The sequence below is a fragment of the Lissotriton helveticus genome, chromosome 2_1, assembly GCF_964261635.1.
Source record: "Lissotriton helveticus chromosome 2_1, aLisHel1.1, whole genome shotgun sequence".
NCBI classification, from domain to species: Eukaryota; Metazoa; Chordata; class Amphibia; order Caudata; family Salamandridae; genus Lissotriton; species Lissotriton helveticus.
The window spans coordinates 610,124,384-610,143,818 of record NC_136059.1 but is presented as its reverse complement, the minus strand read 5'-3'; the positions used below and the strand labels follow the sequence as shown (position 1 = coordinate 610,143,818).

Sequence of the window (19,435 nt, the reverse complement as noted above, 5' to 3'; positions counted from 1 at the left end):
ACAAATAAAGGCATATGCACAACCTACATGCCAAACTGCCTCATGCTTTCCTAATTAATGGACACAATGCAGCATCTTCTATTTCTCGTTTCATCTTGGTGTGTCAGTTGGAATAGATAGGTGATCACTCACTAGAGCCACCCCATGATACACAGCAGCATCCATGACTGGCATGTGCATGGAAGTTGACATGGAGGAAGAAACAAATCCCAAATAGATTATCAACACTGGGTCATAAACGTAAAGGATCTTCCACCATGCTCGATGGCACAGCCTGAAATACCTGAATTTTGCTGTTCTGGGCAATCCCTCTGAAAGTGTTCCACAGATCCACAACTCCTACAGGAGCCCCCTAAACACACAAAGGAGGAAAATAAAGTTAATAGTTTTAAAAAAACAGGAAGGAATATCAGGAGATCAGAATAAAAAAATATAGTTTCAAAAAACAGAATTGTACATGTGTAAATTAGTATTTTATTGATTACTTTCTTAACATTTTTATCAATATAAATGTTACCAACAGAGACAGTCTAACGAGAAAGAGGGACAACATCTGGATGAGCCTCTTTTAGTCTACATTGAACTTCAAGATACAAAAAACATTGATCTAGATACTGATGCCCAAATTATCTTGATTAGGGCACTGATATGCTGGTCTAAGTAGCTTTTGTGGCAATTCCCATAGGTTCACGAGGAGTCTTGCTCCACCCATGAACCTGGAAACAGGCAAAGACAAGCATTGGCATAGCCAATAGGTCTCGCCTTTGGGATCTTATAAGTGTTTATCCATGCAACAGTTGATGTTGTTGCACCAAGGATATTGTGCTGGATAACTAAACACTTATAAGGTCTCACAGGCAAGACCTATTGGCTATGCCAATGCTGGTTTTATTTTTCTGGCAACTGCCTCTATTTAACTTTCTCTTTATAAAAAGACCAGCAGTGGTCAGTAAAATACCTGAATCACTTTAGCATTCTCTAGATTCCAGTCCATAGAAATTGTCTTCCACGAGCACCCGTATACAATAACATTTTTTTCAAATCTTGTGTTTTCAGTGAGATGACCACCGAAGGCGCTAATTTCATATCAAAAACAGAGTTCTGGACTATACCATTTCCAGTTGAAAGGCAATATTTCTCTCAATGTGTATCCATACCTGGTGTGTCACGCAGTTTGGTGCTCACTTTCCCTACATGTTAAAGAACAGTAGATGTTTCAGCACCCAGGCGAATGTGCTGCATAGCTAAATACATATAAAGTCCCAAAGGCAAGATTGATTGCATTGCAAATGCTTGTTTACGCTTTCCTTGTACAGTATTTTCGGTTTATCCAGGACCCTGTACCCTATTTCCTGTTTTATCCACGTGCAGGTGCTCCGTTTTCTATATTATTCATGTGCCTTTATAACATTTCCTGTTTTATCCAGGTGCCTGTACTGCGTTTCCGATTTTACCCAGATGCCTGCACGCTGGTTCCTATAACATTCTTAAAAAAAAAAAAAAAAAAAAAAAAAGGCATGGAACTACCATCCCAATATGTACAGCCTCAAAGTATTTCTGTTTGGGGACCTCAGGCACAATTTGCAGTCTTGTGAATCCCAGCTGCATCTTTACAGGCTACGAGAGAACTTTTTTACTGGCTAGTGTTTGACCATTAATCCAGAGTCCACTGGTTCAGAGTGAGGGAGTACAGAGATCTACTAAGAACTGATAACGGCAGTGATCCTTCACTGAACATGTGTAGCAGAGTGTTAGGAGTTGAGTGAAGGGATGATTTTAGAAGTGTAGTTTTCTGCTTTTGCCATGGAGCTTTAAACAGAGAGATTTAAATTTAGAGATATGTTGCCGGTGATACGATTGCTGACAGACAGCCAGTGCAGCCTTCTGGTTGCTGTGACGTTACATCTTATAGTAAGCCCGCAGATGAAGCAGACTTTGGTGTTTAAAACAGTGTGTGTGGAAGGGAGGGAAGTGTGTCACTGCAAAGGTTCCTGCCATAAGCATCTCTTGTGCAATCTGTAAAGTGGACCACCACAGTCCTGGTGGGCAGGTAGATGTGGTTTTGCAGCGTGAATCTTTCTGGATTCACTATGCTGTGCATTATTCCGCGGTCTTGTGGTTGGGTGTCTTGTGGTTGGGTCCGGATTCGTAGTCTTTTCTTTGTTGTTTTTTTTTCTTAGCCCAGGTGGGCGTCGGCGTCACACCCCCTTGGGTGTATTTCCGGTGACGTCGGCATGCTTCCTGCGGAAGCTCCCACTCTTGGGCGCCATCTTCAGATTCTTTTTTTCCCGCGGTCGGGTCTGGATCGTTCCCGTTTGGGCTCCAGACATTTTTGGAGAAAGAAGAAAGAAAATACAGAAAATACGAGGAAAAGTCATCTGAAGACTCCAGGGGACTTCATCGACGAAAACCCAGCAAGGATAAGGCGTTTTCCATCGAGATCTTCGACGACCGTCGACGAACACGCGACCAGAGAGGCCCTGGACGCTCGAGGATGGACAACACGCCGTTCAAGTTCTGCCGTAACTGCCACCACAAGTACGCGCAGAAGGACCAGCACCCGGTATGCAACCTTTGCCTACCGGTGGACCACGAAAGCGGAGACTGCAACGCCTGTTCCGCCTTCACCCCGAAGACCCTTCGTGTGAGAGAGAGGCAGAGGGTAGCACACGCCGCCCTGCAGGGGAAGGCCCCGACTCCGTCACTCTACGAGCTGGGGATGTCCTCCGAGGAAGAAGACAACGCTGCCGCTGAAGACGACAGCTACACGGTCGTAGAGACCGATTACACGAAGACTTCTGACAAGGTAGGAGACTCTTCGGCCCCCAAGAACCAGAGAGACTCTGAGTCTAGAAAAATCGAGGGCAAGACCCCGAAAGCGCCGACGCCAAAAAAGGCGGCGTCCGCGACTACTCCCAGGCCCAGCGGATCCTCCGAGAAGGAGTCCCCGGCGCCGAGAGCTGCTGATCAGCAGAAAACGTCGAAAATCGTCCCCGAAAAGGATCGATCGACGCCGAGGGAGAAAGACCCAAAACTGACGACGACGACCAGAGACCCGAAATCCGGTTCGACGTCGAAAACTTCGACTCCGAGAGGCACGGCGACGAGCCATCCGCCGAAGAGAGCGGCCGACCCATCCGACGCGGAACACGCGGCCGAGATGGAGAAGAAAAGAAGGCGCCTCGAGGCAGAAATGGAGAACATCATGCAGCGGAAGAAAGATTTCGACGCAAAGATGAAAGCCTTCACGATCCCTCACAAGACCAAGCCACCGGTGATGGAGGCGGTCGAGGAGGAAGAGGAGATCGCCGAAGTCACCGAGGAACAAGACCAGGACGTCGAGGTGATCGACGACCAGGAGGAGTACGAGAATCCCTACGATAGTTACAACTATGGGGAGGAAGAGGAGGGCAGGACAGACACAGAGTCGGCACCCTCGGACCTTCAGGAGGTAGATTACATCGATGTCGACACCGACAGCCCGGAGGAGGTGGTCGACACCTACCCCTCGAGGCCCTCGCCGCCGGACGACATCGGGGCCTACAACTCGGTGATACAATCTGCCTCAGCAGCTTTCAAGCTCAAGCTCGACGAAGAGAAGCAGAAAGCAGACTTCCTTCTAGAAACATTGCTCCCAACACAAACGAGGAGCCAGTTCCTTCCAATGCTCGAGAGCGTCTTGGCTCAGGGGAAGGAAGCTTTCAGGGAGCCCGCAACATGCAAGGCAGTAACTCCCAGAACTGAGAAGAAGTACAAGCATGCCACAAAGGACCCGGCCTACATTCAGGGCACGGTCTCCGCAGACTCCATTATCACGGCCACAGCAAGGAGGAGGGCTAACGTACCCACTACCTCGGGCCCACCACCGGATAAGGAGAGCAAAAGGATGGATCTGGTGGGCAGAAGGATCGAACGGAATGCCGCGACCCACTGGCGCATGGCTAATTCCAACGCCCTGATAAACAGGCACATGTACCAAATCATGGAGGGACTAGGGCAGTTGGTGAAGGACTTGCCCCAGGATGCCAGGCAGAAAGCCGAAAAGCTGGTTGAAGAGGGAAAGAATGCGGCAAATTCTTGCCTTAAGACGGCCCTGGATGGGGCAGACACCGCCAGCAGGCTCATGATGATGGGCGTCACGGAAAGGAGGCACGCCTGGCTCAGGATATCCGGTTTCAAACCGGAGGTGCAACACAGCATCCTGAACACACCGTTCAACGGCAGCACGCTTTTCGGACCAACAGTTGATGAAAAGCTCAGCCAACTGAAGAAAGATAACGAAACAGCAAGATCCATGGGAGCATTGCAGTTCAGAGGGAACAAGAGGGGCACCCCGTCACGGAGGCCCGGCGGGAGAGGCGGAAACCAGCCAGGTACATCACACCAGGCTTTCCAGCAAACGCACCAGGCAGACTCGCAGACTCAGCAGGGTCATCAGAAGCAGTCCTGGCAGTACCAACAAAGAGGCCAGTCCTTTCGAGGGAGAAATGTACGGGGACAAAATAGAAGAGGGGGGCAGCAGCCCACCTCCAAGTGACTTCAAAAAACTCCGTGTGCCCGCCCACAAAAAAGACCCCAGGGGGCAGCACGTACAGATGGGTCAAGACAAACTAGACACCTACGACCACAGGACACCAGTGGGAGGAAGATTAAGATTCCACCTCCAAGAGTGGAGAGAAATCACATCAGACAAATGGATCCTCAACATTATCCAATTCGGATACTGCATAGAGTTGGAGGGGAGGCCAACAAGCAGAAAACCAAAAAGAAAGCCACTAGCAAGCAAGCAGCTGCAGTGCCTTCAGGAAGAAGCAAAAGAACTCCTGCAGAAGCAGGCCATAGAACGGGTACCCTTCAAGGAAAGAAACACAGGAGTATACTCAACGTACTTCCTGGTACCAAAAGTAGACGAGACAATGAGACCCATTCTCGATTTATGGTTCATGAACAAATTCATAAGAACGCAAAAATTCAAAATGACCTCCCTGCAAGAGGTGCTCCCACAATTGCAGATCGGGGACTTCATGGTCACTATAGACCTCAAAGACGCATACCTGCACATCCCAATGAACAGAAAGCACAAACACATGCTCAGGTTCACCGTCGGAGAAAGCCACTACCAGTTCACGACACTGGCCTTTGGTCTAAAATCGGCACCAAGAGTTTTCACAAAGTGCCTCGCAGCAGTCGCTGCGCACCCAAGAAGGCAAGGAATACACGTATACCCTTACCTGGACGACTGGCTGGTGAAAGCAAACTCATACCAGAAATGCAAGCTGCACGCACATACAGTGACCAGCACGCTCATAAACCTGGGGTTCTCCATCCATTGGAAGAAATCATCAATGGAGCCAGAACAAGTGAAGATCTTCCTGGGAGCACAGATCAACACCTTACAGGGCAAGGTGTTCCCCAGCGAGAAGAGGGCGAGGGCGCTGGTGAAGGAAACTCTCCTCTACCGGAAGGGACAAGCTCGGACAGTGAGGACTGCGAGCAAGATCATGGGGATGATGGCATCATGCATCCACCTGGTACCGAATGTACGACTCCACGTGACCCATTCAAGAATGGCTACAGGAGCAATGGTCACAAGCTACAGGCAGTTGGGAGGATCTAGTGGTTGTAACGCACGCAGTGCAGAAGGAGATGACATGGTGGACCATGGAGAACATAGCAAGGGGAAAGCCTCTAACGCCCCCAACGCCAACAGTGACCATCACCACAGACGCATCCCTGAAGGGATGGGGCGCTCACATGGAGGAGCTCAAGGTGAGGGGACTGTGGACACCGGCGGATGCGACAAAGCACATCAATTACTTAGAATTGAAGACAATCTTCCTTGCACTGAAAGCCTTCCAAACAAGACTGTACAAACACAAGGTGTTGATACAAACAGACAATACCACTGCGATGTTCTACATCAACAAGCAGGGGGGCACCCAGTCAGCCCCGCTTTCAACGCTAGCGCAGGAGATATGGAGATGGGCCATCCCTCTCAAGATAGACCTGCTGGCCATACACCTGCCAGGGAAGGACAACATACAAGCAGATTGGCTCAGCAGGCAGACAGACATCGGCATCCCACGAGTGGGAGCTCAATGCTCAGGAGACAAGGCGCCTATTCGACAGATGGGGAACTCCATCGGTGGACCTGTTTGCCACACGCCAGAATGAAAAATGCCGAAACTTCGCATCCAGGCAGCCCGAGGAAGGGTCACTAGGGAATGCCCTATGGATAGATTGGTCAAGGACATTTGCCTACGCCTTTCCCCCGATACCACTGATGCACAGAGTACTGAGCAAGTGCAGAGCGAGCAACATGACACTGATACTGGTCGCACCACAGTGGGCGAGGCAGACATGGTACTCGCAGATCATGGAGATGACACAGTGTGCACCCCACAGATTCAGCAGGAGGAAAGACTTACTCTCCATGCAGAACGGAGAGGTGCTACACCCAGAGCCAGAGAGCATGAGCCTAGTAGCGTGGCTCCTGAGGACATAGAGTTCGCACATTTAAGATTGCCAGAAAGTACACTGAAGGTCCTGCGGGAGGCAAGAAGGCCTAGCACTCGGAAGTGCTATGTTGCAAAATGGAAGAGGTTCAAAATATGGTGCAGACAAGAAAGACTTCACAATAAAATGAAGAAGGACTCCACAGTGCTAAAGTACCTGACGCACTTGCTAGAGAAGAACCTTAGCTCATCCTCCTTGAGAGTTCACTTAGCAGCGATAGTCGCCTACACAAGGGGTGAAACTTGCAGGAGTTTCTTCACATCACAAGTGGTGAAGAGATTCCTAGAAGGGGCGAAAAGGATCGCACCGCCCAAGCGGGTGCCGCCACCTGCATGGAACTTGAACATAGTCCTAACGGAACTCATGAAAGAGCCCTTTGAACCGCTCCACAAGGCGTCCTTAAAGATGCTAACTATGAAAACAGCTTTCCTGGTTGCAATAACGTCCCTACGCAGAGTAAGCGAGCTTCAGGCTCTGACGCTACAAGAACCCTACATACAAATATACAATGACAGGGTTGTGATGAGGACTGACCCAAACTTCATGCCGAAGGTGGTATCTAAATTTCACATGAACCAGTCTATACAGATACCGAGTTTTTTCCAAAAACCAACAACTGCCGCAGAGCGAGCTCTGCACACCCTGGACGCCAGAAGGGCAGTCATGCACTACATCGAAAGGACGAAGGGACACAGGAAAACAAAACAGTTCTTTGTGTCATTCGCCAACAGTTACATGGGAAAAGCAGTAACCAAAAAGACCATTGCACGATGGATCGCACAGACAATCCAACTCTGCCACAAGCGTGCAGGACAAGAGCTAGCAGAGGGGACACGTGCCCACTCCACTAGGAAAAAGGGCGCTACAATAGCCTTCCTGGCTAACACACCCATACAAGACATATGCCTGGCGGCAACATGGGCTTCGGTGCACACGTTCACGAAGCACTACTGTGTGGACATACAGATGAACAAGGAAGCTCAAGTTGGACAGAAGGTGCTACAGCACATATTCAATACCCAACGCTCATCTTCCACCCAACCGCCACAGAGATGAGAAACCGCTACAAAATCTATGCACAGCATAGTGAATCCAGAAAGATTCACGCTGCAAAACGAATAGTTTTCTTACCTGTCGGTGTAGTTTTGCAGCTTGAAGATCTTTCTGGATTCACTAGCGAACCCACCCACCTCCGCCAGAAAGATGAGGCTGGAGAGAGAAGAGGTGGTTAACAAGAGAAAGGATTTTAAAAAGTACAAAGCGGTAAAATACCAACTAAATAGAACATTGCCATTACTTCGGAAACGAAAGAAACACGGAAAAAAAGAACCCAAAGATGGCGCCCAAGAGTGGGAGCTTCCGCAGGAAGCATGCCGACGTCACCGGAAATACACCCAAGGGGGTGTGACGCCGACGCCCACCTGGGCTAAGAAAAAAACAAAAAAAACAAAAACAAAGAAAAGACTACGAATCCGGACCCAACCACAAGACACCCAACCACAAGACCGCGGAATAATGCACAGCATAGTGAATCCAGAAAGATCTTCAAGCTGCAAAACTACACCGACAGGTAAGAAAACTATTCGTTACTCACTGCCTTTAGATACTCCACTTGAGAAAAAAAGTTTTACAATGGCTGATGCCTCGAAGCAGAAGACTCTCTGGTGTCTACATTTACCCCGGGAATGTTTTGCCTTTGCAGCTAAAGGAAAGGTCGAGTGAATCAGTGTAAAGTGGTGAAAGCAGATATCTGAGAAAAGGTGTTGTCCTTTTCGGATTGAAAGAAACATTTAGCTAGCTTTACTTTTGGCCACCAGACCCTTGTCCAACCTATTGGATCTGACCCTTGTCCAGTCTATTGAATAGACACCTGGTAAAGCTGTGGACAAGGACATTTTAAGGATTTTGGGGGCCCTGTTCAGAATAGCGTTGAATTTATGATCTAATTTCAGCTTGTCATGCCCTCTTTGTCCAAGTAGCTGACACTTCACACGAAGACTGATTCAAATTCTAAATGTGCTTCCATCTAATATTTAGGGATAATGATGTGTGGTTTCAATGGTGTAAAATAGCAGCAGTCCACTAATATTATTGAAAATAATCTGTGCGGCCCACTGCCATTTCTTATATGTGAGGTCCTGTTTTGATCTAAAAGGAACTTTTTTTATGCATGTGCATGGTATTGAAAAGTAAACACGATTTCTCTGCAGAATGTCGCTAATGGACACCCACAGAGTGCCAGTTTAACAATTAAATAAAAGGAAAATGGTATGTTTAAATATCATTCAAGGTCATCAGGGCAGGATTGTGCGAAGAACGGAGCCGTATCTATCAGGGTGCCCCTGAAAGGCTGAGACCCTGGGCCAGCGCCCACTTTGCCCAAGCCTTAAAAGCACTAAGTGTGGAAGGTATCTTCAGAACCTGAAAGGTGCCGCCATGGCTGCTTGACGGCAGAGAAGGCCCAGACCATGGAGACTGGTGTGATCAGGAGTGTGTTCGCATTTGAAAGAAGAGCTGTTGGAATAGAAGGACACCCTGCATTCAAAGGATGGATCACCAGCTGTATCAAACCACGGAAAGGTCAAAATCCAGTGCCCTAGTAACATCTCTGCATGTCATCACCCAATATGGAGGATTATCCTGGCACCTCGCCGGGCACGGGAGCCCAGCTATCACTGTGTGTTATAGAAATCAGCTTTCTCCCCAGTCATTGTGACCAGCGGTACGGTTTGTAGTGGGCCACTAATTCGACAAAAGATGAGGAACATTTTTGAGACATATGATGCTGCCGACTATGATGCTAACAGCATCCCAGGACTGGTTGAGCTTCTCACACTTGAACCTAATGGTACACCTCTGCCAGTCAATGCTGTCATGAGCAGGCCCAGCGCACGCTGGCATCCACGCTCATGGCACGTCACACCATTGTGCTCGCGCTGCAATACCCCCCCCTTTCCAGTGGCAGAATGCGCTTCCTATATACGTATCACAAAACATAGCAATTCAATAGGCACATTAAGCCCGCACGTGGCATACTGCGTGATATAAAATACTAATAAATAAACGCACCTGGCTTGGCGCTGGACCCTACTTGCCCGCAAAGTCCTCGCCGAGTGGGAAACCTCGAGCTGAAAATAACTTACGAAAGGGCAACCATTTTTATCGACGATGGACCAATTTTATGGAATCGCTCTCATTTTACAAGGTGCCGCCAAAGATTTACTGCCAAGGAGACGTGCGGGCCTTTCGCGACTCGCTCCCTTATTCGCACGAAGTTTTTTTCCTGGATGGTTCCGGGAATAATTCACCAAATGGGAGGAATAATAAATATTATGCCTGAGCAGGAGCGCCGGCGGAGAGAGCAGACCGATATTGCTCACCTGGGTGTAATTTTGCTTCATTCACACAAGAGACAAGCTGAGAGTTTAGTGTTTGGAAAGGGGAAGCAATAGCTAAATCTACTATTTACAAAAAATGATTACATTATCATAAATGAAAATGCTGTTCTATTAGGCGCTCAAAGAGCCTATACATTCACAAGAAGTCTTAATAAAAAGTTACCTAAAGTTTCAGAGTAACTTAAAAAGCCGTAAGTGTGGGGAATATCTCTTCCATTAGCCTGAGGACCCATCTCAATTAAAACAAGCAGAAGCGCGCGTGCAGGGGGAGGGGAGAGAGGAGGAGGCCTGTGCGATTCCCTTGCGGGAGCGAGCAGCGAGGTGTGATAATTGATGACAAATGTGCACGCATTGCCATTGAAGGAAATGGAATGAGTGCACGTTTTTGGGCGAAAAAGTGAACCGATGGTTAAAGGTCTTCTTCCTATGCAGCACATGCGCGATACGTATGCGAGACCTAAAAAAGGAGGCATGGCATTTAAAAGCTTAAGTCATTCTTAGCACTCGAAAAATGTAAATATACGCCTAAAGGAAAAGGCATCAGTGTACGGGCATGTATGGGCAGTGATCAGCTTATTCACTGGAATGGGGCACTGCAAATGTTGTACTGGGAGAGAGGGATCAAAGGACAGTACAGATCACCATACACCACCCATGTGTACCCGACAGCCACATGTGATCTGTGATCAGCATCAAGTGTATATGCGCAGGAATCAGAGTCCCTGACAAAATGAGACTACTAGCGCTTTTATGACAATTCTGACAGATCCAATTTATTGAATTTCCCTCTTAAAATGCCATTGTCCCATTGTCCCATTCACAAATACATAAAGACAAATGTTATTTTCCCATTTAACATGGTGACCCCAATATGTCTCCCTCTCTTTAGCTTGCGCCCCTATATAGTACAATGAACTACTTTGAACTAGTTGCAGCCTGTGGACCAGATAGTCTCTATTTAGGACTACCAGCCTATTAGAATAGTCCAGTCTAGATGTGACCAATGCTGTGGACTACAGTCCTCCTGCACTACATCGGGAGAAAGTGTAGGAATTTCCTCAAAGCTCGCAGCTTCCAGAAACACGAAGAGGAGACCTGGCCAATCTGGGTCTTGTAGGATAGATCATTATCGAAGTTGACCCCTAGATTTCTAGCCGAATCCACTGGAATAGGTGGAGGATTCAGCTCTGGTGGCCACCAGAGCTTAGAGGGTAGCGGGACCGGTTGGTTGAAAAATAAAACCTCTGTTTTCTCTGTGTTCAACTTTAAGCAATTTTAAGCAATTCTGACTCATCCAGGCCGAGATGTTATTCAGGCAGTGCCTAAAGTTGATAAAAGCCCCCTCGAGTGTTCTTTGAACATGATCATCAGCTGGGTGTCATCAGCGTAGGAGTTCACTTTCACTCCAAAAGTCGCAACCAAAGTTGCAAGAGGGTAAGGTAAACATTAAAAAGTAAGGGATTCAGTGCAGATCCCTTGGGCCCCCACATACAAGAGGCTTCTCAGAGGAAACATACGGCCGCAGAAATACACGCTGGGAGCGGTTCTCCAGAAAAGACTGGAGCCAGGATAGAGTGGTACCCAATACTCCCAGATGTGGGAGTCTCTCCAGGAGAATTGGATGGACCACAGTGTCAAATGCTGCGGACAGGTCAAATAGCACCTGCATTGCTGGTCCACAGCCTCACGTATGCTTTCTGCAACTTCCAGAAATGCTGTCTCCATGCTATATCCCGCACTAAAGCCAGACTTAGAGTCATGAAACAGATTATTTAATTCTAGGAATTAGGAGAGTGGTCTCTGAACTTCCTGCTCCCGAATTTTAGCTGGTGCAGGCAGGAGAGAGATGGGCCTAAAGTTTTTATGTTCTGTTGGGTCGGCGTTCGGTTTCTTGAGAATTGGCAGTACGAAGACTTGTTTCCATTCTGCAGGATAGATACCAGTAGTCAAGGAAGAGTTCCAAATTTGGTTCAGGGGCATTAAAACAGGGGGCTAGTAGTTTAAAAAAATTGAGCCAGGTAAGGTTCTCCCAGGGATCCAGATTTACATTTTTACAATTCCTTGAGAGACGCTTCAAGTGGCACTGGATGGAATTCAGACCAATTATCGTGCAGATCAGGAGTTTGATTTTGTGCAAGCAAATTCATGTTGAAAGGGAAGGTAAAGTAAATTATTTGGATTTTGTCCTGAAAAACGTCCGACAAGTCAGAATAGAGGGTAGGGGAGGGAGTCACAGTACTACACAGAACTATGGGTTTAGTGAAACATTGGACAATTAAAAAAATTCTTTAGCCGAATTGTCATACAGTTTAATTTGGTTAGAGAAGTAGTCCCGCATAGTGTTACGCGCAAGTCTGTGGATTTTTTTTAAAGCCGCTATATAGGAGTTTTTAGGCACAGGATCATATGATGGTCTCCAGGAGCGTTCAAGTTTCTTACACAGATATTTGTCCGCTTGTAGTGGCGTAGAATACCAAGGTGCTGAAGGTTTTTTCCTAGAGGATGTCACAGATCTGGGAGGGGGCACTCTAAGGTGACAGTAAATCAGCTATTAAAGCTGGATACATCATCTCTTGGGTCACCCGTCAACTGGAGGGGGGCATTTTGAAACAGATACCATAGTATCAATACTTCATATATCTCTACTCATGCTCCATTTCACAATCCTCCAAGTTGGTGTTCTCTATTCTCTCCCCAGTCAGCGTCTTCCCATTACTTTCTCCTGCTCTGGTGACAAGCATAGAAAACGGCCCAGTTTTTATTCACTTTACACTATAAACCAGACATGGAAGAACAAACAGTTCCTTTTTCCCCTCCCATCAATTCTCATGATTCTATGAATTTGACATTTTGATCAGCTTGATCTTTATCAGTCTGGTTTCCTCATGAGGGTTAAGATCACTCAAGCTCTGCTAGAACCCAGATCTAATGGCCCGGACCTTAAACCAACTAATGCAAGGTGTAACAATCTTGCTACCTTTTTTCATAACAAAATACCCAACATTTATTGATCTTTCCAAGAAATTGAGGGAGCTTTGGACCCCAATGTTCAGTCTAGAAGCACACATAAACGAATGGCAGAATCTAAGTCCTTTCAGAAATCCCCCTCTATCCTATGACAGCTTCATGTCTATTTTTAGTTAAGTTAAATCTGGCTCCCTCGTGATCCTGCACACCTTATTACTTCTCCGATTGTCCTGGAAATGTCCAATCTGTCCTTAGCAAAGGGAATAGTTCAGGCGGCATGGAAGCATGCAATGGTCAAAGCCATTTTAAAGAAAACAAACGAAGATCCCACATGCTTAGTAAACTATTGACCTATATCCCCGCTTCCAGCACAGAGTAAAGTGTTGGAAAAACACGCTAATATGCATCTCTCGGAATCCACTGAAACCAACAACATACTCGACCTCACCCAAACAGGTTTCTGGCTCAAACACAGAACTGAGACCACCCTTTTGCTGGTGGATGCTCAAATGAGGCTTGATCAAGTTGGCACAGCAGCTATTATCCTCCTTGATCTTACCGCTGCCTTTCGACTTCATGAATCATGATATCCTTCTGGAAAAGATTTTCAGGGCCGGAGTTTCAGAAACTGCCCTGGATAGGCTAAGGTCCTTTCTTTCTTCCTTCCAGGTATACGAGATGAGTCAGATGCCTTTCTTCTGCACTGTGGTGTCCCACAGGGCTCATCCTTAAGCCCAAAATCTTTTATTTTATACGTGCAGCCACTGGCAGAGATTGCTAAACCATTTGAAATTTCCATAGTATCATATACGGATGATACTCTACTGGGTTTTTCACCCACACCAGAACAGGATCCGTCTTCTTCCACTGTAGGGCCTTGCATGGAGGTGGTGGCCAGCTGGATGGATAAATCCCTGCCTGAAGCTTAACAGCAACAAAACTGAGTTGATGGTTTTGGGGAACTATCACTCTCCTCAACAGTCTCTGGGATAGCCGGACCGTTTAGATCTGCCTTCCGTCCCCAAAAACATCTATAAATATTTGAGAGTTTGGCTGGAAAACGCTATGGAGACTCAGGCCACCAAACTCTCGGCTTACCGTTTTGGAATTCTCTGAATGCTTCGGATAATACTCTCTTTGCATCCCATGACTTCCCAAAGACTAGTGGTCCAGGCATTTATCCTCTCTCACCTGGATTACGGCAATTCTCTCTTCATGGGAGGACCCAAAGCGGTTATAAGTAAATTACAAGTCGTGCAGAAAGCGGCTACATGTGCCATGTTACAAATGCAGAGATATTTGTCAGTGTGGAAAGGTCTGAGTGACCTTCATTGGTTACCAGTCTCCCAGAGAATCAAATCGAAGGCTCTTTGCATGGCTTTTAGAGCACTTAAAGGACAGGGACCTCCCATCTCTCATCAGTTCATAACCCTTTACAGCCCGACCAGGGCCCTTCCCTCCTCCTATGAATACAGGGCTGCTATCCCTCATATCAGAACCAGAAGATGAGTAAGGTCAGTCAGTTGCATTGGCTCCACTCTCTGGAACTCTCTCCCGCTGGCTCTGCGATCTACAGGCAATAAATGCTCGTTCCAGAAATTACACAAAACACAGCTATTCGACATTTAATCCCTCACATCGGTCTCTTATGTAATGTCGCCTCGACTAGGACTGGGATGCCTACGGGTCACCATGCACTCTATAGAACAGAATAGAATAGGTCTGTCTACGTAATTGTTTCCCCTGTCGCTATACTGTCTATTAGCAGATATAGTAACGATTGGAATGCATGTCCACACCCATTGTATAAGTGTTGTAAAGTTTCATTACCCTGAGAACTACTAGTTCCATAACTCGTGTGTATGAGTACAATTAGGATTGGTGCTTTCATAAGACTTAAGGAAATCTGCTGCAGGGTTTAAGCTCAGTAGTATAAAGAAATGTGCAGCCTCTATTTCATTCAATATTACTTCACTTTAATCGAAAGGGCACACTATGGCACTAAAAGGAAGAGAGATTGGAGAGGGGGCACATGAGAAGTGAAAGGAGGTGGGGGAGATCTGTTCACACAACTTCTCTACAATACGCTCTGAATGATACCCATTGATGCTCAATGTACGTGCTTCCCCGCATCAAAGTGCTCGTACCCATCTCAATTTCAAGGGTCCATATTAAAGGATTTATAATAGACTTTATTTAATATAGGTCCCTGAGGTGATATAACAGTGTTTAATATTTGCAATTTTGAAGGTAATCCGTTCGACACCTGTGCCTTGCTGTAAGCCGATTGTTTAGTAACTGTCACCACGATGATTTGATACGCTATTTAAAAGAAAGTGCCTCTGGCCTTTCTATTTGATTTAGAGTCATACAGTACCTATATAAATTTGTTTTTTTATCGGCACCCACAACTTATATTTTATGCAGACGCAAGGATCACGTACATTTTTTTCAGTCCTGAAGATGGTCATGTGGGTTTGATACACTAAGAGACCTCTTACCCACATCAACCTTTACAATTTAGATAGAAATACCTAATGTACTCTAGGGATAGAGTTTTGTGTTTTGATTGAGTGGTTGTTCTCAATAATGCATGGTCTATTCTCTGAAAAGCTCATGGAAATACTTCACAACCTTGCCGTGAAACAAATGTCTATTTAACTGTTTGATAACATTTGTGATTTTTCTATTGAATAAACATAATTGAAAAGACTGATAGAGATTTTGATATATAAAAGTTATTGGTTTTCAAAGACTGAACACTTACAATAAGATGTACAAATATTTGAGTTGGATTCCCAGCATTGAGTATACCTCTTACTATTTTCTATTATTTTATTTGTTTTTGATTTAGATTGCTTCCCTTTATTGGATATATTTGACCAATAATCTAATGTATGTTTGAAAGGTTTTGTAAAACAAATTGTTTGAATATAGAATTCTGGCAAGGAAAAAAGTTTTTTTTTTTTTTTTATTAAACATCCCACCAGTATTGCACTAGTTTTGGACTCTGTCACAGGTTGTTTGCCAGCTCTCTAATATCTTGATGGAAAAGACGACACAGTAATGATGGTCCCAGCATACATTCTTTAGCGTGTAAATAGTGAACCTGACGAAAGACCTTTGAACAGCGTCAGCTGAGATGTATTGCCCAACTGATATTTCTTATAGATTCTCCGCATGACTTGCTGGTGCTACTCAAGAAATTAACAGAAAGTTTCCTTTGCTTAATTCTCCAAGCAATTGTTAACCCTTTTTATGGTCTGCTTGGCAGTGCAGCAGTCTCTAGACAATTACGTGAGAATAACCAGGACAAGGGCTTTGGCTCCACTAACATGTTGGGAGCCAGAGGTACAGGTTTTGACTGTGCAAACGTTGTTTGCTTCCATAAAAGTGTTTGTCCTCCACAAAGCGGTGATAATTTTATTTATCCAACTGCCTGAGCTTGAACTTTCAGGGTCACACACGGTATTGGAAAGCTATTAAAGTGCTGTATTGGTCTTTCTCCGGCAGCAGCACAGAGGGGAATAGCAAGGTCATGAGGAGTGTATTGCAGCCCCAGTACCCTCCCTTTTCAACATTAACTTGGATATCAGATTTGCGTTTGGGAGCAGTATGAAATGCCGAGAATCCACTCAAATGCATGGCTTTTAGGGTTGGCTTGGCAGTTCAACTGTTGCCTGAATGTATATGATCAACAAAAAAAGAACTTTCAGAGTACTGACAGAGGGGCTTAGGCACCATCCATATGGTAGGTCCCCCGAGTACAGGATATGATTGGGATGAATCTGTATGCTTTCCCTAAAAAGACTGCTTGTATGACACTTTTTGCCTGGTGTTAAAGCATATAATTGATACAGCAGTTGCTTATGGTGGCAAGTCAAATATCATGGCTACAGGCCTTTTCTTTTTTATTATGAGATGTTATGATAAAGGCATTAGTCCTGAATTATTTTTTGGGAAAAGTATATGTTAAAGTATAGGCATTTGAGTGTGGATTGTTATTACTCTATATTAAAGCCTACCAATATACATTTTGTTACATGCAATCTCACAGATTACAACAATCTGCAAGGGTATGGACGTTGGCCTCCCACTCACACGAACCCTGGGGACTTTCATAGTGATGACTCTTGTTAGACCTGCCGGGTGAGTGGGGTTGTATATTGCTTTGCAAGCTGTATTTGTGTACAAATTTGTAATGTTATAACTGTATGTATAATGGCCAGTACTGGGTACGGTGTAAAGCCATGGATAAAGGGTTCATTGGCAAAATCAATGCCACATTTCAGAGGTTTGGTCTGTTATGCAATGAAATGTTATAAGAAAATCAGTAGGCCTGTACAATTTATTTTGAAAAACAGGAGTTAAAAACAGATCTGTAGGGATCGATGGGAATACTCCGTGCTCAAGCCTGTAAGGCAAGTTTTTAGTTTCATTTAATAGATTACCATAGTAGGCAAAGGATTTGGTGTTGGTGTTTCACCTGAACAATCAACGAGGATATAAGATATGCATTACAATAATCCTCGATAGGGTTACTTTCAAAAGATCGTATTTTGCTTTATCCAACAATAGTTTTATATACATTTGTAGTTTAATAACTGTATGCGGGATGGTTGCATAGTAGAAACCTTACGCTCAGTACATTAGGCTTGAGCGACATGCCGATGATTAAGGATATAGGCCTGCTTGTTTATCATGAAAAGTTACATTAGAGGCAAACGCCTGGCACACTGACTGTGAAAAGCATTATGTTACAGTCAATAGGCATTTAAGAATGTATTGTTATTATTCGGAATTAAAGCCTACAGATAATTTTTTATTACATTGTATATCAAAGAATGCTTTAGTAGGGTTTGGGTGTTGGTCACCCCCCTCTGACAAACCATGGTTACAGAAGATTTGCACTGTGAGATTCCTTGTTAAACTCTGCTAGAAGAGATATTATTTTGTCATGCCAACTGCAATTTCATATACCTTTGCAATTTTATAACTGCATGCCTGATGGTTGCCTTATAGGAAAGTTTACGCTCCTTACAGTGGACACGAGTTGGTTGTGGTGACATGCCAATGAGAATACGTATAGGCTTGACTGGTGTTAAGGGAAATGTTATGCCAGATCCCATAGGTCTGGCCTATTTATTACGAACAGCTTTTACAAAGGCAAACAACCTAGCTTATTTATTGTGAAAAGAATATGGTAAATCCAATAGACCTTGAAAAGTGGATTGTTGTCAAACTGTGCTACCGGCTGTAGAAAGGTATTTGGTTACATGTAATCTTAGAAACTGCCATACTAGGTAAAGGTATTGGGTGGGGACTCACTCTGCCACACCCCAGAGGCAGAATTTACCAGTGACAATTCCCAATAGGCCTATTGAGAGAGGTTTAACAGTTTTCCCAACCCTCATTTTATAAATATTTTTACATTTACTATTGTATGCATGATCGTTGCCAGTTAATTCACACTTCAGTAAGCTTGTTTTGTATACAGTGTCAAGCCATTGGTAAAGGCTAGAGGCGTTATCAGTACATTTGGAAAGGCATTACCAGTTCACTAGGAAAGGTTATGTTTGATTCCTCAGGTGTGATCTTTGTATAACAAAAATGTATGGAGGAATTATTTACTTATTGTGAAGAGCATGCGTATAAGGCAATGGGCTTTTATGGGTGAATTGTTATTACACTGGCCTAAAGTTTGTAGGCAGGTTTTTTTTATTACATGGAATCTTGCAGATTACCTTAGTAGGCAAGGGTTTTGGTGTTCGTGACCCAAACAGCCAAACCTTGGGGATGGACGATTTGCACCATGGCAATCCTTATTAGACTCTAATAGTAGGGATATTATATTATTTTGACAACTGCATTGTGAACTTATTTGTAATTTTATTATGGCATACTTGATGGTTGCCTAGTGGAAAAGATTAAAACCAACATAGTAGGTCAGTGTTGGTTGTGGTGACATTCCAATGAGAACAGCTAAAAGGCCTTGTTACTTCACTAGGAAAAAATATTTCCAATGCCATATGCCTGATCTGTTCATTGTGTAAAGTTATGAGTAATGCAGTAGGCCTAACATATCGACTGTAAAAAGCACATGTTAACATCAATAGGTATTTGAGGCTGGATTGTTATTTCTCAGTATTAAAGCCTACACGTAGGTATTTTGTTAAATTAAATGTCACAGACTACCTTTGTAGGAAAGGACTTTGTGTTGGTTACTGCCTATGACAAAGCTTCCAGGGAGTGGATTCACACTGTAATAATGTTAGCTTAGCTGTCTGCCAGGATCTTGTAACAAAGAAATTCACAAGTCTTTCTCTATAGAATATAATCCCGATAGGTAGATAAAGGGCCTTTGATTCAGCTCTGTTTTGCCACTGGTCTATTTGAGTGCCATTTACACTCTACTCCGATTCACCAGGACAGTATACTGCATAGGTTAATGGTTCAGTCATTGGCTCTCTTGTCCTGTGAAGGACCTCATTTTCTGCTCACGTGTGAAAATGAGTAGGCTTCAGTGTCAGCCCTTTAGGTTTTCACTTTTCTCC

At 44.9% G+C, this 19,435-nt stretch overlaps 1 protein-coding gene across 3 annotated transcripts in view; it reads right to left on the bottom strand.

Annotated features, from left to right (window-relative positions):
- ZCCHC9 (zinc finger CCHC-type containing 9) overlaps window positions 1-19,435 on the bottom strand; it is a 95,878-nt gene that overhangs the window by 24,390 nt on the left and 52,053 nt on the right. For all 3 annotated transcript variants that reach the window (XM_078675320.1, XM_078675318.1, XM_078675319.1), the window contains one exon: window positions 284-352. In XM_078675320.1, coding sequence (XP_078531446.1) covers window positions 284-352 — 69 coding nt within the window. The remainder of the gene's footprint in view (window positions 1-283; window positions 353-19,435) is intronic.